Below are 22,357 nucleotides of genomic sequence, written 5' to 3'. Positions count from 1 at the left end.
TCCATTGTAACCAGTGATAGCCATAATAATAAGCTAAATATCTGAATTGAATTAGTAATTTACGACTAGAAGCTCCTGGAAGAATGATTTGCATAATAACACACCTGCTTAACTTTGTCTAGCATCAACAAAACTCAGGCCACACAGCGATGAATATGGCAAGAAGATACCGCCTCCTAAACCAAGGCGTGACCCAAACACGCAGCTCAGCACATCCTTTGATGAAACGTACGGCACAAAGCATGGCAGCAGAAAGTCAATGGCTGTGGCAAGCAAAGAGAGCACTTCAGGGCAAGCTTTTAGTCCAACCCGGGGCACTGAGGAAGAGGAACCTGTGTATATCGAAATGGTTGGGAATATATTACGCGATATTAAAAGGGATGATGACGATCAAAGTGAGGCAGTGTACGAGGAAATGAAATATCCAATATTCGATGAGGTGGTCCAAGACTTCAAATGGACCAGTGCAGTCAATCCAGATCCTCATTCTCAGTGTGCTACTCCTACTGTGCCTGAACTGGAAATTGCAAAGTCTTCAGTGCCATCAACTCCAAAGGGCTTATTTTGTGAGATTCCACCTCCGTTTCCAAATCTGCTTCCTCACCGTCCCCCACTGTTGGTCTTTCCCCCTGCTCCAACCCAGTACTCTCCAGCCTCTGATGAATCCCCTTTAACTCCTCTTGAAGTCACAAAACTCCCAGTACTGGAAACAAGCATATCTTATATCAAGCAAGCTGGTGCTTCTCCATCATCACTCCCAGCTCAGTCTTCTGGATACCAGAAAGTAGAAAAAGACTTGCCACCTTCCCATGGAATAAGTGCAACTGGAAGGGCCTCCTCCCCGCCACTCCCCTCAACTCTTTATAGGGCGCCATCACCTCATAGTCTTCAAGGTCACTTTAGTCACTCAATATCCCCATCTCCAGTCAGTATGGGACGGTCCATGACTCCTTTAGGCCTAAAAAGGCCGCCACCGTATGAGTCTATACATGCAGCACCAAGATGTTCTTCCGCAGTGCCTCAGTCTACAGTGAAAAACCCAGTACAGGAAGGAGGAAAGACAGGAAATGCCTCTTCTTATGGGTCTACGCATAGTGGGTCACGCTCCAGAACGCCAACCAGTCCCTTGGAAGAGCTCAGTTGTCTGTTTACTTCAGGAAGGAGTCTGCTGAGGAAATCAGCCAGTGGAAGGAAATCCAAGGAACCCATGGAAAGTAAGTGATCACTCAGCCTTATAATTCACTAAAAAGAAACTCACTTGATAATCTTTGGCTCAAAAAGTGTAAGCGTCTGTGGGATGGAGGAGTGCTTTTTAACTCCTATCTGAACCTTATAAACAAATTGAATAGTTGGTACAAAATCTGGTTATCCTGTTTCACTATAAGTGGAGTGTTTGAAAAGATCCAACTGATGGTGTAATCGGGTAAATCTTTTTCACTCCTTTGACCTGGGTTGCACTCCAGCACAGATGATGGGACAAAAGTCTCCTCTTCAGGCAAACTGTAAGTGGAATGAGTTTGGGTACTCTCAGCACAGTTTCCTGTGGGCATGAATCCATTGCAGAATATTATCCACAAATTGGGCAATAAATGCAGCCTTGCCAGTATCCCCCACATCCCAAGAACAAATACAAAATACTTGTGCTATACCCAGTCTGAGATTGTTTTGTGCAAAAGATGCAAAAGATAGAATAATGTTTCTTTCCCCAGCATTAGCATCCTTCAACATTTACAAGAGCAAAATTTACCCAAAATAATGGGTCAGATTTTGCTATAGGTGCCAAACGAATGGTACCAGCCGTTCATTACATTGGCACTTGCCCACAGACTCTCTATTAGATGTTGCACAGGAGCTTACTGAAAATAGAGAGCCAAAACAGTGGAGCGCCCTCTACAGGAGATCTGGGACCTGTGTGAACAGGACAGGCAACTGTGTGTCATAAGAACATAAGAAGTAGGAGCAGGAGTAGGCCATACGGCCCCTCGGGCCTGTTCCGCCATTCAATAGGATCATGGCTGATCCAAACCTAGACTCACGTCCACATCCCTGCCCGCTCTCCATAACCCTTAATTCCCTTATCAGCTAGGAAACTGTCTATCTCCGTTTTAAATTTATTTAATGTCGCAGCTTCCACAGCTCTCTGAGGTAGCAAATTCCATAGATTTACTACCCTCTGAGTGAAGAAGTTTCTCCTCATCTCAGTTTTGAAACGGCAGCCCCTTATTCTAAGATTATGCCCCCTAGTTCTCGTGTCGCCTTAACCAATCAGATTGAAGAATCGTTAATGAGCAGTGTAGAGACTGAACCAGGAAATGTCAGTTAGAATATTTAATTCTATGTCAAATCAGGTACAGAAAGAAAATTAAAGAGGGGATATGAAAGCTGGGATTAAGAGAGAGATAAAAGTTTAAAACATTTAAAAAAAAATCTCCAACGATAATTAAAATCTGAAGGAATGAGACTCCACACTTGTAAAAGTTAATTTTCAGTGCCAGAGAGGTTGTTGGCAGTAATTAAGACTTATCACATGATTAAAAATGTATTTACACTGGAATGGACAAGCTCTAACTTTTTCTAGAGCGTATCATGGGTATATATCAGGTAAGTACAGCAACTTCACACGGTTCCATGTGTTTGAATTCCGAATCTCTCAGCAAGCTACCCATAAAGTGTAGCTTCTGGAAGAGCAGGGCAACATGGACAGAAACTTCCTGATTTTCCACATTTAACTGCGCATGTGCAGTTGCCGGAAGTTGCTGTCTGATTTACTCTTTAATAACGGTGAGTGCTGATAGCCTCACCGTTAGTTCGACAGCAAAATCCGGCACAATCCTTGTCAATGCTGTTCCCTATTGGTGAATTTGTCAACCAATAGTGATATTGACTCAGATATCTGACTTTTGAGTATCCAATGTTATGTTATAATGTGTGTAATGACAGACACGGCACTCTCCAAATTGCCTAATAGTGCATCTTGGACCCCAAAACAAAGAAAGGGACCAAGGGCAAAATGACTCTAGTGTGTGAATCAGCAGCTACCTGTTAGAATGAGATTCTCAAGAATGGGTGTCATTTTGCAGGGAGTACAAAGAAAGTCAACTAAGTTAATAAATGGGATTGGGTGCCTGTGTTGTGAGTGTACTAGGAATGTTTACATTAGTAAAAAGGTGGCTGAGAATTTACCTCATTGAGGTGTTTAAAATCTTTGATGGTAGATAAACCAGATCCCAGTGCAATATTAACACAAGATCTAGGACAAGGGAACATGAATTCAAATTTAGATGGGAAAAGGTGAATACAGTTAAGATATAACTTTTTTACACAGAGAGTAGTAAACACGTGGAACAGTTTGGTCAAGGAGCTCGTGGAAACAGAGGATGCTATAAATTTTAAGAGTGTGGTGGATTTATTTTATTTGGCAGACAAGGCTATTGAAGGGCATCAGAAGTAAAGTGGGGTAAGAAGTTTCTGAATTCTGGAGCTGGTCCAATGGATGGAGTTGTTAATTTTGACGTATGATCCTAAGGAAATTGGTACAAATGTGGGGGGAGGGGGCATTAGTTTAAGTATGTCTAGTGATGCATTATGACTAGCCATTGTATCTTAGAACTTGTTTGATTGCCTCAGGGAGTCGAAGGAATTTCCCAGAGTTTTTCCTGAAACTGGCCACAGTTATTTTTCTCTTTCATTGCTTCCCTCAGGAGTTAGCATTACTAGTGGTTAGCATTGCTAACCAAATTAGGACTGGAAGGCAAGATTCGGCCTCCAAATTTATTTCTACATTATTAGAATTAATGAGCCATCAAATATAAAATATTTGCAATGTTTACAAATAGCATTTTTTTCGCTTCAACATCCTTTGCTTCAGTAATGTAATTTGAACATATGAAAAAGGAAGGTGAAACAAGGCCAGCAGTCCCGTCCAAGCTCACCCTATCCATTAACTATGTCTGTGGTCAAGGACAACTACTGGAGCGATCAGGTGTCACAAAAGTCCATTAGCTTTTATGCAATTGAGCATGATAGTACATAGCCTCGGGTTCCAGAAAACCCCTGTTACTCTTTTTAAAGCAGTGATCAGCAGGTTTTATGCTCTGAGTCTCCTTATGCCTCTCAATTCTTCCCACCTGCTCCTTTTACCTCCTCTCCCCAATTTGTCTCACTAAAGTGCCTCGTGCACTTGTGGTTCTGATGTCCCTCGTTCCAATCCATGTTTCATTATGCTGTTCAGACTTTCAGATTCCACATGTTTCTGATGTCTCTCACCACTCATTAATGCCTGTGAATCCACTTCTGCTTCCCACCCAATGTGTTCACTTCGTATGCCATTACCACTTAATATGCCTTCATAAAACAGTGGGATTTGCCCTGCTCTTACTCTAACAAGAGAGGGGAACAGAAACGGCATGGCTATTCCTCTTTTCCATTCTGAAACCAGTCGATTATCATTGGGCCGTATTTTGGGACCCCCTACGGGTGTGTACGAGGTGTGTACGCGTCCGTAGGGGCTGCTCAAGTTCCGGGATTAGGCACGCGAAGCGTATGCGCTAAAACCCGGCACTTGCGATCTGTCAAGAAACCTCTTGACAGATCCTCCGCATCCCCGGGAGATGGGCCTCTGCGGGTGGAGAGTTGCACTATTTGCACAACTTCCGCCCGCTGAATGCCTGTCAAATTCTTACACCTGGTAAAAGCATGCGTAAGGGCTGCTTTCACCAGCATAAGAGCTTTATAAAATAGAAAAATAAAATGTTATCACTCATTTATAAATTAAAAATATTCTTCAATAAGGTAAGTTTATTTTTAGCCCCGTAAACACATCTAATTTTTTTTTCAAAAAATTAAATTTTTGTTTAAAATATTTAATTAAATGGCATTTTAATTAATTTTAAATACGTAATTAAAAAAAAATGATTTCATGTGTTGGTGTATTTTTTAAGTGATCCCCATTCATGCTTATTAGAGTTCAGTACGTATGGAACCCGCATGAGTATGAATGGGGATTCCCTTCTTTTATTGGTTGGGCCGGCCCACGTGATCCCAGGGGTGCCTACGAACCGCCTGCGCCCCCTGGCATATCTGGGGCTCTGCCCGTGCAGACCCGGAGAGGCCCAGGATCGCAAACCTCCCGGGCCACCAGGTACATTGGTAGATTTTTTGCAGGTCGGAGGCATCCGCCCACGGGAAGCCTCCGATCGCAAATGTTGGCCCATTATAGGTGATAGACCATTTTAAAATGCAAAGCAAGTTGGAATGGTCTCACCTCGCAGTTGTCTTGCCTGAATCTCTTTCTCTTGTGCTAGAGCGGGAACAAAAGGCGGCGGGGCTATGATGTGCATTGGGCTGGAAGGTGGAATGGGAAAGTAACAAACATCCTGCCTGGTACCTTGCACACTACAGATGCCAATCAACATTTTTTGTATATATATAATATGTGGGCATTTTCCCTATCTTATCAGAATTGCTTTTGAAGAGGAGCAACCAACATCCTGGTTTCTCTCCCATAAGTATATGACATTTTCATCAGTAACATATCAGCAGATAAGGTTTTGATACATCATAAAAATAAATACAAATGAAGGTGATCATTTAGCTCATCCTTCCAAATAAACCTATGGTCCCACCATCACAGCATCTAACTACTTCTTGAATAATGCCAGAGTGTATGCTTTCCATAACCTATCTGGAAGATACAGTTATTAGTCACTCTTTGTTTGCAGAAGTAGGTCCTGTCATCAGTCCTGAATTTTCTTTTACTAGTTCATATCAATGACCCATTGTCCTTCAGTTATATTTAACTTAAAATATTGCTCTGGATTAACTTTTTCTATTCAACTAAGTATCTTATACTCTTCTAAGGTTCCCTCGTGTTCACCTCCTTTCAAGACCGTGGAATCACAGTTTTTCTAAACTTTCTTAACCACACCTCAGTCCTTTAACAATAGGGATTAGCCTCATGGTCCTTCTCTTTCAGACTTCCAAGGCTTAGATGTTTTCCTTGTGCCTCAGTGACCAGAAGTGAGCACAGTAGTCAAGGTATAGTCTGACGAGATATTAGCCTGACAAGATATTAATCCCTTTCAGTATGATTGCGTGGTGAATCTTTGGAATTCTCTACCCCAGAGGGCTGTGGAGGCTTAGTTGTTGAGCATATTCAAGACAAAGATTGAATAATTTTTGGATATTAAGGGAATCATGGGATATGGGGATAGTGCAGGAAAGTGAAGTTGAGGTAGAAGATCAGCCATGATCTTATTGAATGGTGGAGCAGGCTCAAGGGGCTGAATGGCCTACTCCTGCTCCTATTTCTTATGTTCTTATGTTCCCAGATCTCTTTTTAGCTAGTTGACACCACTGAATACATTTTTTGCCCAATTTTTCCCTTTAATGTAACACCTTGTTTTGAACTTCATCTTATACATTTCTGCCCATTTTCAAATTCTGTCTAGGTCCTTGATCGTTTTCATCAGTCTCCATCTCCAACTGATCCAGTGGAGGCGCCACTCAGTACACCTCCTCAGGTCAACATCACTCCCTTTGTTAGTACCCACAGCCTCCTTTCTATCAGCCTATTCCTCATCCACCTTCAAGTTTTACCTAGATTACCTGCCCCACTGCCTTAAACTTGTAAAGCAACCTTTCATGCAAAATTTTATCAAATGCTTTCTGGAAAAGCAGATATACTACGTCATAAAGCTGTCCAATATTCACTTTGTCGCCTGGATTTTTCACAGAGGTTCTTCTAATCTCCCCCCCCACCCCACCCCCGTAACTTTGGTGGAGGAGCTGTTTGCGCTATTTCTCCAGGGTTTCCGCCGCTCGTGTACCAAAGGTATGGTGGTGCTTCAGGAGAAACCCCATGGAAATTCTGCCCTGTATGTCACTGCCTGAAAAAAGTCAGGGAGGTTGGTCAGGCAGGATCTTTCCCTTCTGAAGTTGTGTTGTCTGCCATTTACTAAGTTATATTCATTTAGGTCATTCTCAAGTTGTTCCTAATGATCAATGCCATTAATTTCCCAGTCTGGGGTGTAAGACTGGGTTTGTTTTGTTGCAGTCTTGATAACAGTCCCACAATGGTCTGTTTCTAGTTCAGTAGGACTCCCCTGTACTCATTGGCTCCTACACAATGACCATTGTTGTTATGATCTGGAATGCACTGCCTGAAAGGGTGGTGGAAGCAGATTCAATTGTAACTTTCAAAAGGAAGTGGATATATACTTGAAAAGGAAAGATTTGCAGGACTATGGAGAAAGAGCAGGGGAGTGGGACTAATTGGATAGCTCTTTCAAAGAGTCGGCAAATGCATGATGGGCTGAATGGCCTCCTTCTGTGTTCTATGATTCTATCAGCACTTCATAAATTTTAACCCTATTCTATTTAGCACCATTCTGCATATACTATCCATCCTGAAAATGTAACAATTTTGAGACCTTATTGCCTTTCTAGCACCTCATTATGAGTGAAGTCAAATTCATTGGGATAGATTTTCCTCCCAAGCAGACAGCGGGCGTCCAGCCAGCAGAACGCACCCTACCGTGAGACCCTCCTGAAACCCCCTCCACACCGCTTACCTGGAAGCCGGCGGACGGCCCTTGATCTTTGTCATCCAGCTGCCGCTCTGCACCCTCTTCACTCCCATTCCAGGCAGAAGGTGGACCGGCAGTATTTAAATGAGGCCTAGCGGTTAAAATCACCGTGCCCTCCTGCTGCCTCTGCCGAGCGGGACATCAACTCGCTGGAGCAGTTTCCCGCCGGAAACAGGCCCCGAGTTAAAACCCGCCCCTGTGTGTCAGTAGGCTATTTGACTGTGAAAGGTATTACAGCCGAGCCTGTCCTCACCTGATGGCCACATGCTGACACTTTGCAGCCAGGGTCACCGGATAGTGATCCGGAGCCTGATCCCTGGCTAGTTGTCCCCTTCCAACTGTGCACAAATCAAAACTTGAACCTGGGAGTTTCCTGGTTTGCACGGGATAGATTTTTTATATTTACCGTCTGGGTGTTAAGCATCACCTTAGCGGAATGCAGTCAGGAAAGTCTGGTGGCGAGGATTGAAGGCCCCTTCCAAAACCCACAGGATTTTTTATTCCATTCCAATCCACCCAGCCAGAATTTTCTTACTGCCCAGTTAGGTGAAGATGAAAATCTCACCCCTACGTTTGGGTACCATACCAAGTGATGCATTTGCTCACTGGACAAACAGCAAAGTGTCAGTTTCAACTGTAAAACCATTCCCTACCAAGCAGTTATCAGATCCATTTTATAAACAGCTTCATTTTTCTGTGATAGCGATCACATCTCAGAGCCAAATAATTACAAGGCAGTCTTCTTTTTATTAATATTGTTCTGCCACCCCTTGAAGCAAATATTAGCTGGAAGCTGAAGGCTGAGATAAGCTTGGATTTTGATTTAACAGTTTCTAGAGACTTGGCATCTGGTATGCCCCTTCCAGGGATCAAATTTCTCATTTGTGATGCAGTGTTGCCACACACAACCCCATCAGGAAGAACAGCCCATAACCTACCAATAATAAATGTTTGACTGAGCTCGCTGTGACAGTTGGTCTGCCATAGTTGTTACTTAAAGTGATTGCTTTAGTTTAAGCACAATGTGCTTCATGTCTGCTGCCTGCCCATAGCCACTAAAATTGATTTAGTTAGCTTGTTCTGACTGATTTATGTCTGTTATTGATACTAAATCCACTTTGTCTAGATTGTGTGCGATGGCAAAACTGGATTGTTGACCCTTTCTCCGCCTTGATTTACAGCATCTGTTGGTCTCTTTAGTACTTATCAGACATATTGATCAAAAGAATTTTTAAAAATCAACACAAAAAAAAAATCACAATTTATATTGCATTTCAGAAAAAAGCACTGGTGAATGATCAACAATTGGGAGAATTCAGAATGTGGCTTTGTTTTGTATATAAAATCTCTTCACTAACAGCTCTGGTTAGCAATGTTAAAATGTACAGTACAAATGAGGTAGCAGATACTGAGTTACTGCTGTACTGTACGGTTCCTGACTACCTCAGTAACAGCTCCTGAACATGTACTCTATAAACCCTGTTATAAAAAGCAATTCAATTGGGTTTGGTATTATGGGTGATGAATGTTTCTGCATCAACCTCTATATATGTACAGTATACAGTTAGTAAAAAAGAGCAGTTTCTTCCACCTGGCACTGTAGTGTTTCTCTGTGCCTCTGTGTCAGCTCCTGCACATGTAAAGAAAGAACATGCATTTATATAGCGCCTTTCACAACCTCAGGACGTCTCAAAGTGCTTTACAGCCAATGAAGTGCTTTTGAAGTGTAGTCAGTGTTGTAAAAAGAACATAAGAACAGAAGAAGTAAGAGCAGGAGTAGGCCATAAGGCCCCTCGAGCCTGCTCCGCCATTCAATAAGATTGACATAATAAAACTCACTACGCACTTGGTTTGAGTATAAAGCAAGGCTTTAATCAACTTGTTTCAGAACATGGAGGTCTAGTTGTACTTCACTAGTTCCTGTCTTACAAAATGTCCCCAGGCAAGCTGGGGCCGACGCCCGAGTATTTATACTCCTTGGACGGCGCCACCAGCTGGCCGTCCAGTGTTATTTCATAGGTAGTTTCTCGATGATGAGATTTATGACAAAGATCATGGCTGATCATCGACCTCAACTCCACTTTCCCGCCCTTGATTCTCCTAGAATTCAAAAAATCTATCTCAGCCTTGAATATGCTCAAAGGCTCAGCATTCACAGCCCTCTGCAGCAGAGAATTCCAAAGATTCACAGCCCCCTGAGTGAAGAAATTCTTCCTCATCTCAGTCTTAAATGGCCTACCCCCTATCCTGAGACGATACCCCCTATTTCTAGACACTCCAGCCAGGGGAAACAACCTCTCAGCATCTACCCTGTCAATCCCCTTCAGAATCTTGTAAGTTTCAATGAGATCACCTCTCATTCTTCTAAACTCCAGAGAGTATAGGCCCATTCTACACAATCTCTCATCATAGGACAGCCCTCTCATCCCAGGAATCAATCTAGTGAACCTTTGTTGCACCGCCTCCAAGGCCAAGTATATCCTTCCTTAGATAAGGAGACCAAAACTGTACACAGTACTCCAGGTGTGGTTTCACCAAGGCTCTGTACAATTGTAACAAGACTTCCTTACTCTTATACTCCAACCCCCTTGCAATAAAGGCCAACATGCCATTTGCCTTCCTTATTGCTTGCTGTACGTGTATGCTAGCTTTCTGTGTTTCTTACATGAGGACAACCAAATCTCTCTGAACACCAACATTTGAAAGTTTCTCACCATTTAAAAAATATTCTTTTTTTCTATTCTTCCTACCAAAGTGAATAACCTCATATTTCCCTACATTATACTCCATCTGCCACCTTACTGCCCACTCACTCAGTCTATCGATATCCCTTTGCAGACTCTTTGTGTTCTCCTCACAGCTTACTGTCCCACCTAGCTTCGTATCATCAGCAAACTTTGATGCATTACACTCAGTCCCTTGATCTAGGTCATTAATATAGATTGTAAATAGCTGAGGCTCCAACACTGATTCTTGCGGCGCCCCACTAGTTACAGCCTGCCAACCTGAAAAAGATCCATTTAGCCCTACTCTCTGTTTTCTGTCCGTTAACCAATCCTCTATCCATGCTACTATATTACACGCAACCCCATGAGCCCTATTTTTGTGTAATAATCTTTTACGTGGCACCTTATCGAATGCCTTTTGGAAATCCAAATATACTACATCCACTGGTTCCCCTTTATCTACCCTGCTAGTTACATCCTCAAAAAACTCTAATAAATATGCCAAACACAATTTCCCTTTCATAAAACCATGTTGACTCTGCCTAATCATGTTATGATTTTCTAAGTGACTTGATACCACTTCCTTAACAATGGATTCCAGCATTTTCCCAACGACTGATGTCAGACTAACTGGCCTGTAGTTCCCTGTTTTCTCTCTCCCTCCTTTCTTGAATAGCAGTGTTGCATTTGCGACCTTCCAATCTGCTGGGACCATTCCAGAATCTAGGGAATTTTGGAAGATCAAAACCACTATCTCTTCAGCCACCTCTTTTAGAACCCTGGATATAGGCCGTCAGGTCCAGGGGATTTGTTGGCTTTTAGTCCCATTAGTTTCTCTAGTATTTTTTCTCTACTTATATTAATTACGTTATGTTCCTCACCCTCATTAGACCCTTGGTTCCCCACCATTTTTGGTACACTTTTTGTGTCTTTCACTGTGAAGACAGATACAAAATATTTGTTTAACGTTTCTGCCATTTCCTTATTCCCCACAATAATTTCTCCTGTCTCAGCCTCTAAGTGACCAACGTTTACTTTTGCTACACTTTTCCTTTTACATACTTGTAGAAACTCTTACAATCTGCTTTTATATTTCTTGCTAGTTTTCTCTCATATTCTATTTTTTCCCTTTTTAGCAATTTTTTGGTCAACCTTTGCTGGTTTCTGAAACTCTCCCAATTCTCAGGCTTACTATTATTCTTTGCAATGTTATAAGCTTCTTCTTTCAATCTAATGGTATCCTTAACTTCTCTAATTAGCCACGGTTGGACCGTAGAGTTTTTGTTTCTCAATGGAATGTATTTTTGTTGAGAATTATGAAATATTTCTTTAAATGCGAGCTACTGCTTATCTACCGCCATACCTTTTAATCTATTTTTCCAATCTACCTAAACCAACTTGCCCCTCATACCAATGTAATTGGCTTTATTTAAGTTTAAGACTCTAGTTTCAGACTTAGGCAAGTCACTCTCAGAATTAATGTAAAATTCTATCATATTATGATCACTCTGCCACAGAGGATCCTTTACTATGAGATTGCTAATTAACCCTGTCTCATTACACAATACAAGATCTAAAATAGTCTGTTCCCTGGCTGGTTCCATGACATATTGTTCTAGGAAACTGTCTCGAATGCATTCCATGAACTCGTCCTCCAGACTACTTTTGCCAATTTGATTTGTCAGTCTATATGAAGATTAAATTCCCCAAGTTTATTGCATTACCTTTGTTGTAAGCTCCTACTATTTCTTGATTAATATTCTGTCCAACGGTATTGTGACTGTTAGGAGGCCTATATACTCCTACCAGTGTTTTCTGCCCCTTGTTATTTCTTATCGCCACCCATACTGATTCTACTTCCTGATCTTCCGAGCTGAGATCCTTTCTCGCTACTGTCCTTATGTCATCCTTTATTATCAGGGCTACTCCCCCTCCTTTTCCATTCTTCCTGTCTTTTCAAAACGTCAAGTACCCTGGAACATTTAATTCCCAAACTTGGCCACTTTGCAACCATGTCTCTGTAATGGCTTTTAGATCAAATCCATTTATCTCTATTTGTGCCACTAGTTCGTCTATCTTATTATAAATGCTTTGTGCATTCAGATAAAGAACCTTTCATTTACATTTTTTACCATTATTCCCTGCTTTGACCTTATTCTCTGCTGCTCTGCTACCATTAAACTCTCCCCTTCCTGTCACACTCTGCTTATTTTTCCCCAAATCGCTACACAGCTCTATTGCCTTGATATTTCTCTTTAGATTTCTAAATTTCCCCTCACTTGACACCTAATGTAAGAAACGTCACAGCCAAATTGTGCACAGCAAGCTCTCACAAACAGCAATGTGATAATGACCAGATAATCTGTCTTAGGTGTTGATTGAGGGATAAATATTGGCCAGGACACTGGGGAGAACTCCCCTGCTCTTCTTCAGATAGTGACATGGGATCTTTTACATCCACCTGAGAGGGCAGGCAGGGCCTCAGTTTAACGTCCCATCCAAAAGATGGCACCTCTGACAGTGCAGCAGTCCCTCCGCACCTATGTGCTCAAGTCTCTGGAGTTGATCCATGGCTGACACCATGTTGCGGTAGTGTGTACAGTACACACTAAGTAACACGCTAGTATTTGTATATGCCTATGTGTTAGCTGCTGCACCCATACACTAACACAAAAGGAGAAATTTTAACTGCTAGGCTGGAAGACTGGGAGATACGTGGGCTGCCCATCCCAGAGTTTCCATAAGAGGAGCAGCTGATATTAACTGCTGGGCCTCATTTGCTTCCGCCGAGCAAGGCAGGCAGACCGAGATTGACATCTCCCATCCATCGAGCTGCCTGTGAAGGTGCGAGCACCTCGCCTCAAATACTCAGATGAGGCCCGAGGACCAATTGTCGTTGACCCTTGGGCCTCTTGTTTCGGGTACCCGCTGCCTCCATAGCATTGAGTCTGGCCCCAAAAACAGGTCCAGGCGAATTTTTACCCCAATAACTGGCCGCTCATCTCCTTTGGTGTTGTGGATCTTGTGTGCAAATTGGCTGCTGTTGCATTTGCCTACATAATAAATAATGACAACAACAATTTGCATTTATATGTAACAGTGATTACACTTCAAAAATAGTTAATTGAATCTGAGGTGTTTTGCATGGTCTGCAGATGTGATAAGTGCTTTTTAAATGTCAGTGTGTCTTTGCAATGCCAAAGTTCTGATTGGTCCCCTTGGATGACAAGACCAGATTTCTGATTGGTCCCCTTGAAGGACAAGACACACCCAGCAGTTTGTCTGGAGTATGTAATTAGATCCTGCCTGCCTGAGTAATCAAATACTTTGAAATGTGTAATTTGATCCATTCATTCTGACTGCCAAGCTCCAGACAGAACTCAGTACTGCTTTCAGTGAACAGACAGGGCTCACCCTCGTGGGTTAGGACTTTCTCTCCCCCCCCCCACCCTCCACAAGTTCCTGCCACCCCTGCCAACACCCCCCCCCCCCAACCGAGTTTCTGACCCCGCCCGCCCCCCCCCCCCCCCCCCCCCCATAGCGAGTTCCTGACCTTCACCCCCTGCCCAGGTTCCTGATCTTCCCTCTCTCCCCCCCCCCCCCCCCCCCACTCCACCCGTGTTCCTGGCCTTGGTCTTTCTGTTAAATGGCTCATGTATGTCTTATTGCCAACTCCTACACATATACACCTGGAAAAGGGAGCATTTCACTAGTGTCTGATACTGGCTTGATGTCATCTTCTGAGCCACACAATAGACACTAGGTGAAAGATAGCAATTGCCTCACACAGCAGTTAAAATGTGGTGGGTTATTTCTGTTAAGTGCTGTACAGCTCATGCGTGTCCCAGTATCAACTCCCCTACATGTCTCGTGTACACCATGAAAAATGTAATAGTGCATCCATGTCTGTTACTGACGTATGCTGATGCTTGTGCACTAATAGCTAGAACTGCAGATAATTGAAAGGTTTGCGACTGATGCCAGAATCTATGGATTCCCCATCATTCTCACTAACATGGAAGTAATGTTTCAGTCAGCATCTTCTAAGCTCTATGAACAATCATCTGTTACCATTAATTTCATTTTGAAGGTTATGAAGAAGTTCACATACTTTGGGAGTTTACTATTCATTGACACATTCTCATTGACCAAGAATTGCTGACATGGATCAAATAGGCAAACATGGTATTTGGACTACTCAAAGGTTGAGCCAGGAAATAGCACAGAACTCAACTTGAGACTAAACTCACGGTGCTTTACTCTTCACTGCCCTTTCATACAAAAGCTATGTGATACCAAACTGGACTGAAGTGTCCAATTTAACGTGGTGTATACTATACGAGTACCTGGGAGTTGACACCAAGGCAGGTATGTACCATGGGTAGATAGTTCTTTGTTTTGAACTTGATTGGTATTGCAAGTTTCCTTCTTGTGTGTCAAAATATTTCTACATATGGCTCTGAAGGCCAATACAGGAGTGAAATATGGATCTGTTAATCACACCACATTTGAGAACTGGATAAGGCCCATGATATAGTACCATTATACCATCAGGAAAAAGAAATTCCTAATCACTGAATATCAAATCTGTGCTGATGAATTCAGAACTGAAATGAATAGGCCTGTTAACAGCCTGCTAAAGTGAGTCCTCCAGAGAGCTGAAAACTCCAAGGCAATTGTGTCCTAGGAGGTTTTTGGAATGCATAGATAATTTTTGCAATTGTGTTGAATATTTATAAATTGAGCTCCATAGGCTGATAATATCCCTTTAAGAATATTTGAAAGTAGCTTGCCTGAAGATATAAGAGGCTGTGGTGATGTCATCCTTGCAATGACAAATTCAATAACACAAATTGCACTTGATGGGAGGTTATGATTTGCGTTGAGTGCTCTCTTCCAGTATCCACTGGGATCTCTCCACGTGTATAAAATGTGATTTCAGTCCCTGTTGGGGACCCATATTACTCAATTTTGAACAATTGAGGTTTTGAAACTAAATAATATATATCCACTGTAGGGACGTGTACATATAGTACTGTATTGACCAGCTTCAGTTAGGGCTGTACTGCTTCCTGTTACAGCTATATCTCTGTTGCAAGTTATTCATTTTTTTGTACAAATGTATGAATAATTCAATTATCTTTATACCATTTTAAAAACAGTGGGGGTTTGAATGTTCTGTTGCATTTATCCCTGTTTTAAAATGCAAATGTCAGCGCATGTCTTCACATCCAAACAGAAGCCTGAACAACAGTAAAATCTTGGTTTACTCCTCTTCTCCTCCGAAGAATAAAGTTCACAGGTTTATAGTCTTGCCGCAATGTTTTAAAGTAACTGCTGGAAAACGTTCGGTTCCAGGCTGCAGACTACTGGAGACAAAATTGACGATTTTGACTTGGCCCACATCGGCATAACCAGCCGGGCGTGCAGTACTGAAGGTTATCACGGCTCACGCATACTTCTGGCAAAGTCACTTAAGATCCCTATCTCCAATGTGGGCATTGGCTCAGGCTTGGAGAGCTCAGATGATTCAATGATTCATTTTCTTTTACAGAAGCAGGGGAGGACCTAAAGGGGCGGAGCTGCAGCACTGAACCTGTGCCAAAGGCAGAAAGCAAAGAGAAAGGGGCTCTTGGGGCTTCAGGAGAAGCAATCAAATCTCAGGAATGGGATGGAAGCCCTGGGCCACCAGCACCGGTGTCCAGCCGAATGGGAAGATCCTCAGTTAGCCCGACTCTGTTAGCAGGGCACAGCAGCTCAGACTCCATGCGACAAGGTAACTGATTGTCGAACCCTGTGCTAACCAGAATATGCATTCAGGTAGTGTGACCCCCCAGACTATTTAAGTTTATTAACATTCCCTATACTTCAATGGAGCTTTAATAATGAATTTACAAAATTTGCTGCCATAAAAGTGAGTCACAACCCAAGTTGACTCTCACGAGAATATTCTAGAAAATCCTGTTAAAGGCTAATGGTGTTCTATTGAATGTTACATTTTTGCAGGTTTTACTCCAGCTATTTTCTTGGGTTCAGCATCTCAGACCACTTCTATAGACCAGCACTTGCTCTATGGCCCAGTGTGTGCCTTTACCTGGCTGATATCGAAGTAATTTATAGTGCGTTCATGGGTCCAACAGAAAACTCTTGTTACAGTATTTTGGCTTGCTGGGTTTCAGAAGGTGGTACACGTTTCAGGCTCAGCCAGTGGTTGCCAAGGTGGCCGCAGCCTTGAACTTCTCTGTTACTGGATCCTTCCAAGCAACCGCGCAGAATACATGTCAAACTTTGTGATACTTCTTTGTTCCTCCTGGCCCCGCAAAAATCTTGCGGCCTACTGCCGCCCTAGGATTCGCCCCGCTCCTCCTCCCCTCTTCCCCCGAGATCTACACCCTCCCTCCCCCCGCCCCCAACAAGCCCTACTTGGCAGTCGATTCTGGGCAGAAGCCAACCAATTGCCTGCAGCACCAAACTGGTGAGCTGCAGATCAGCGTCCAGTTGTTACCTGGGCCTTTTCTGTGGAAAGAAAGGGGGTCATTTTCAACTTGACGGGGGGGGGAGCAGAAAACTATCTACCACCAGTTTTCCACCCACACTGAAAGTGAAAACTCCATCCATATTGGGAGGGTTAACAGAACCCAGAATCGAAAAAATTACTCTTGAGGAATACTTTCATGTATTTTGGGTGAATTCTATTTTTTTTGTTTGTGAGAGATATCAGCACTGGGGAAAGGGACACTTTTAGCCTGAATGTGAGGATCAATAATTGAAGGGCAGGTGTTACTGTGGGTGTGGACCAGGTTAAAACAAGGAGGAGTTTTAGTGAATGTATCTCACTTAACTTTTTACACCACTTATATTATCAAAATTTATAACATTATGGGGTAGAAATTACTCAGCCTCATTTTTTAAAAACTTGGATAATGTGCTTGTTTTAAGTTTCTTTCTGCACTATTTTAATTAAGCCAATGCCCCCCCCCCCCCACCCCCCCATTGACTTCTTTTAAAAGGTGGACATAATGTTAGAAATTACTTTTGGTGATATTAGCGAATGAATGCTTAATATATTTGAATGACATTCCTCTGTCTGTATTTTAATAGAGGTATTAAAGTAAATAGGTTAATACCCCCATTAATATAGCAGGCAGCAGCAGGTCATAGGAATGAGTGAAGCATTCATACAATTATGTCGCCAACGGTAATTTCTAGACTATAGAAAGTGTGTTAACCAAGTTGTTAAAAATAGTTACTTCAGAATCATTTCTATCCCTTATCCAAAGCCATGACATAGGGTTAAGTGTGGCTTTATTTCCCTACTGCTATGGATTGCTTTTCACAATATATATTAATGATCTAGATGAGGGAACTAGAGGTAATATCTCCAAGTTTGCAGATGACACAAAGCTGGGTGGGTGTGTGTGCTGTGAGGAGGATGCAGAGAAACTCCAGTATGATTTGGACAGGTTGGGTTATTGGGCAGATGCATGGCAGATGCAGTATAATGTGGATAAATGCGAGGTTATCCACTTTGGTGGCAAAAACAGGAAGGCAGATTATTATCTGAATGGCAATAGATTGGGAAAAGGGGAAATGAAACGAGACCTGGGTGTCCTTGTGCACCAGTCGCAGAGGGTAAGCATGCAGGTGCAGCAGGCGGTTAAGAAGGCAAAAAATATGTTGGCCTTCATAGCGAGAAGATTCGAGTACAGGAGCAAGGATGTCTTGCTGCAGTTGTACAGGGCCTTGGTGAGACCACACCTTGAGTATTGTGTGCAGTTTTGGTCGCCTTATCTGAGGAAGGATGTTCTTGCCATGGAGGGCGTGCAGCGAAGATTCACCAGACTGATACCTGGGATGGCAGGAATGACGTATGAAGAGAGATTGGGTCGATTAGGCTTATACTCGCTAGAGTTTAGAAGAATGAGAGGGGATCTCATTGAAACTTATAACATTCTAACAGGACTAGACAGACTAGATGCAGGAAGGATGTTCCCGATGGCGGGGGAGTCCAGAACCAGGGGTCACAGTCTAAGGATAAGGGGTAAGCCATTTAGAACTGAGATGAGAAGGAATTTCTTCACCCAGAGAGTGGTGAACCTGTGGAATTCTCTACCACAGAAGGCAGTTGAGGCCAATTCATTAAATATATTCAAGAAGGAGTTAGATATATTTCTTAAGGCTAAAGGGATCAAGGGATATGGGGAGAAAGCAGGGACAGGGTACTGAATTTGGATGATCAGCCATGATCTCATTAAATGGCGGAACAGGCTCGAGGGTCCGAATGGCCTTCTCCTGCTCCTATCTTCTATGTTCCTATGTTTCTATGTTTATCAGAAGGAGCATAAACTGGCTTTCTGATAGAGATGGCTTTGTCTTCCATAGCTGTGAGCATCCGCTTCTTTTCTAACTCATCTTTACTTCCACAGAGTCAAAGGCAAGCTGCAAGCTGGGCCGATCTGCTTCTACTTCAGGTGTGCCTCCTCCTTCAATCACTCCTCTCAGGCAGTCCAGCGAATTGCAACAGAGCCAGGTACCATCGCTAGCCAGTCCAGAGTGACCTCACGGTTCAACATGCCAAAAAAAAAGTTGTCTCATGTCTGTCCTCCGTTTTATTGCCAGCTTGTCGCCGTCTCCCTCTGTGTCAGTCATTGGCAGTAGCAGGTTTCTGAAAGGCAGGACACTCTCTGTTTCTGGCTCATCTTTCAGTCTTTCTTTTTTAAGAAAAAAAAAACTTTTCATCCTGTTATATCTGACTGTGAACGAGATGTAATCTACATACATAAATATATAGACTTTTCTGACTTCTTCATTGTTTTGTGTGTTTTAGCAGATTTGTGTGTCTTTGAAATTAACAAATCTGATAAAAAAAATGTCTCCGATCTGTCCTTGCTGGTGTACATTTTTTTCTTCGCTGTGTCGTCATAAAGACTTGCAGTGTTGTGATGTTTTGTTGCTAACTTGTACATCTTTTAGTGCAGTTGATCTTCTTTGTCGTTGTTTCTTGCTCGTTTTGATGTTTGTCTGTTCTTTTGTGATCATATCACATTTCGTGTACATTGTCCTTATTAAAACTACTAAGAACATTTCACAAAAGGAGTTGGGAGCACTGAAAATCTTTGCAATTAATTCATTATGGTGGGCTGTCAGTCAAAGTTCCTTATATGGAAAGAAAGATTTTTCAGGAAGAGTGTTGGAGGCTGGCAAGAATGGAGGGTCTTCTGAGGGAACTATGCAATGAACAGTATCCCCATGACCATATTACATCCTGTAATCGAGACTGCTAGTCTGTGGTTTTCACAGAAAAATGAATGGAGTTTCAGAGTCTGCACTCTCTCCCCCAAAACATTGGTAAAAATCCCAGGAAATCTTGTAATCCCATTTAATAAAATGGAATTTGCCTTATTCATAAACCCCGATCCCAATTATAAATGCATGAAATTGTGAGATCTGATACTATAAACATCAGTAAAAGTCCTGGAATCCTAAGTAACAAAGAAGCAATGTGACTAATTCAGTCACACTAAACACTTGACTACATATTTTATGTACTGTGTAATGTCCCAGATGATTGTTTTCTGATGGTAGACGTTTAGATCTCTTTATAGTGAGACTCTTCCTTTTCCTGGTGTCATCACTTGAGTCCACCCATACACTTTGGCAGTAAGTGAGCAGATATGCTTGACCTTCTCAGCCAGTGCACAATCTTTGTTAATGCCCGTGTGACAAGCAAAAGGCAAAATTATAGCAGGTACTAACGTTATGTGACCAAAAGGAAGTCACTGGCAAATGATCTTTTGGAATTTTGAGCAAAATCTTGCAAAACCCTATAATCAGCCTTGTGGCGCAGTCGGTCTGAACTTGCTTAGACCAAAAATGTTGTAACGTTATTTCACTGATGATATTTGGCACAGCGCACACACAAGCAAATGACAGGCTACAAATTTCCAGAAATGGTAAGTAATCAAGTTACTTTTTTTTTTAACTCAGCATGAAATGGAAAAAAGTGGTATATTTTTTAAATATATTATTTTATATGTTAAAGAATACACTCCCTGGGAGGGAGGCTGAGCTTTAAAAGCAACATCGAGGTCCAAGTGATCAGTATATCGCTCAAACTTTTGTCCAACAGCTTTGGATATTCTTAGAACCTTGTAATTGCTTTTCAGCCTTTTTAAATTTCTCTTCAGAAATCATTAATTCACAACAATTCACAATCAGTTATTGCTTTCTGTTATCTTTGAGATGTTTCCTCTGAGCTTGCTTTATATAAATATAATGACCAACCCAATTATTGAAAGAGGTGTTGGAAGTTTCCTCAAAGTAAATGAAAATTGGGTGGTTTCTATAATAGGCATCCGATCTGCAATATCAGTTTTAGGCCTGGGTGGCACATTGAAAATCTACCCCAGTACCCCTACAGACTGACAGAGCGTAGCAGCCTCCTGGAACATTGAAGAGAGAGAATAGGAAGAGATGGGTTATTCAATGGTCAATCAACCAACCATTGCCAAGCGCAAAAGAGGACATCTGACCAATAGAGTAGTGTTCAGTTTACATGAGTCAAAGTTGGAGTGTCCTCATTATCCCTTACAATGAAACATATACACTTTGACTAAGTCCAGTTGATTAAGATAGCAACACAACAATTGATTATTTAGATGCTTGCTTCTTCCCATTACTCCCATTTTATGTCACATCAAGATAGTGATCAAAATCTTTTTTTAATATAGATTACGTAGAATCTACAGCACAGAAACAGGCCATTCGCCCCAACTGGTCTATGCTGGTGTTTATACTCCACACAAGCTTCTCCAACTCTAATCACCTCTTCCCACCTATCCCCATATCGCTCTGTTCGCTTCTCCTGTGTATGCAGCAAGCCTCCCCTGAAATATTTCAACACAGAGGTGCCAATCTGGGGAAGCTGCAATACAGGACTACAGGAAACTTTTTTTTACCCGGCACCGACGGGACCGACGTGGTGCCGGTTCATCAAAAATTCCGGATAACCAAAAGCTATAGTAAAAGATACAGAGCTGACAGCTCCGTATAAAGCAACAAACCCTGTTGCTTAGCAACAAGTTCAGAACAATGGCCACAAGTTGCAAGCGTCTCTGTAGCTTAGCAACAGCTGCAGCCACACCCTTGCACAGCAACAGATGGAGGAACGCAAGTCAATATGAAGTAAAACCTACTCCTGAATTTTGCCGGTTAACCGAGATTTCCGGTTATTTAGGTGCCGGTAAATTGAAAGTTTCCTATACCTGCTTCAATCACTTCATGTGACAATAAGTTCCACATGCTCACCACTCTCTGGGGTCGATTTTAAGTTGCTGAAATTGGCCTCTGAATGGGGTTGGTAGTTTTACCGCTCCGCTAACACAGGCGCTCTGCCCATTTCAGGCACTAGACCTCCTTTTAATATGTAACTAGGGCCCCTTTGACATACATGGGACTGCGATTGCCATTTTAGCACAGAACTGGGTGAAGCGTACACCGGGCACGCTTCGACCAGTGTCACTGTCGATTCTGCCAAAGAGGCTCCCGAGTAGAAGTACTCCTCCGGGCCCCACAAAAATAATCTGGGCCACTGCTGCCCTGGGCTCCCCTCACCCCCATTCCCCCCCCCACCACCCCCCCACCGCGATTGCGGCACCTTGCTGCTGGACCGGTAGCCTCTGGGCTGCCCGATTATTGTACTGACTTGAATTGGGTGAGTTGAATCGGGACGCCCATTAGGGACGGGCAGCTCGCCAATGCTATATAAATGAGGTCCAGGCCTGAAAATGGCTCCGGCTTCTTCGGTGCCGGAACAGGCAGGCTCAGCTGGGCGGCCATCCAAAAGTCAAAATCGAACCCTCTGTGTAAAGAATTTCCTCCCAAATTCATAATTTGATCTGTTAGTGACTGTCTTATACTTTCCTACATTACAACACTTCACTAGCTGTAAAGCACTTTGAGAGGTCCTGAGCTGGCCAAAGGCGCTATATAAATGCAAGCCTTTCTTTCTTTTTTATGCCCCCTTGTTCTGGACTCACCCACAAA

The 22,357-nt window shown here is 42.6% G+C and overlaps 1 protein-coding gene across 3 annotated transcripts in view; it reads left to right on the top strand.

Moving 5' to 3' along the window:
* nyap2a (neuronal tyrosine-phosphorylated phosphoinositide-3-kinase adaptor 2a) overlaps positions 1-22,357 on the top strand; it is a 137,929-nt gene that overhangs the window by 83,543 nt on the left and 32,029 nt on the right. For 2 of the 3 annotated variants that reach the window (XM_085989967.1, XM_085989966.1), the window contains exons 4-6: positions 123-1,214; positions 15,867-16,088; positions 18,739-21,940. In XM_085989967.1, the coding sequence (XP_085846093.1) occupies positions 123-1,214; positions 15,867-16,088; positions 18,739-18,869 (1,445 nt within the window). In that variant the 3' untranslated portion in view covers positions 18,870-21,940. Of the gene's footprint in view, positions 1-122; positions 1,215-15,866; positions 16,089-18,738; positions 21,941-22,357 lie in introns of those variants that run through there. The other variant, XM_085989968.1, reaches the window with a different exon arrangement.

The sequence above is a fragment of the Somniosus microcephalus genome, chromosome 6, assembly GCF_052327205.1.
Source record: "Somniosus microcephalus isolate GS21.2 chromosome 6, FLI_Smic_1.0, whole genome shotgun sequence".
NCBI lineage: Eukaryota > Metazoa > Chordata > Chondrichthyes > Squaliformes > Somniosidae > Somniosus > Somniosus microcephalus.
Note: the sequence above shows the minus strand (reverse complement) of the source record. Positions and strands in the feature narration are given on the sequence as shown.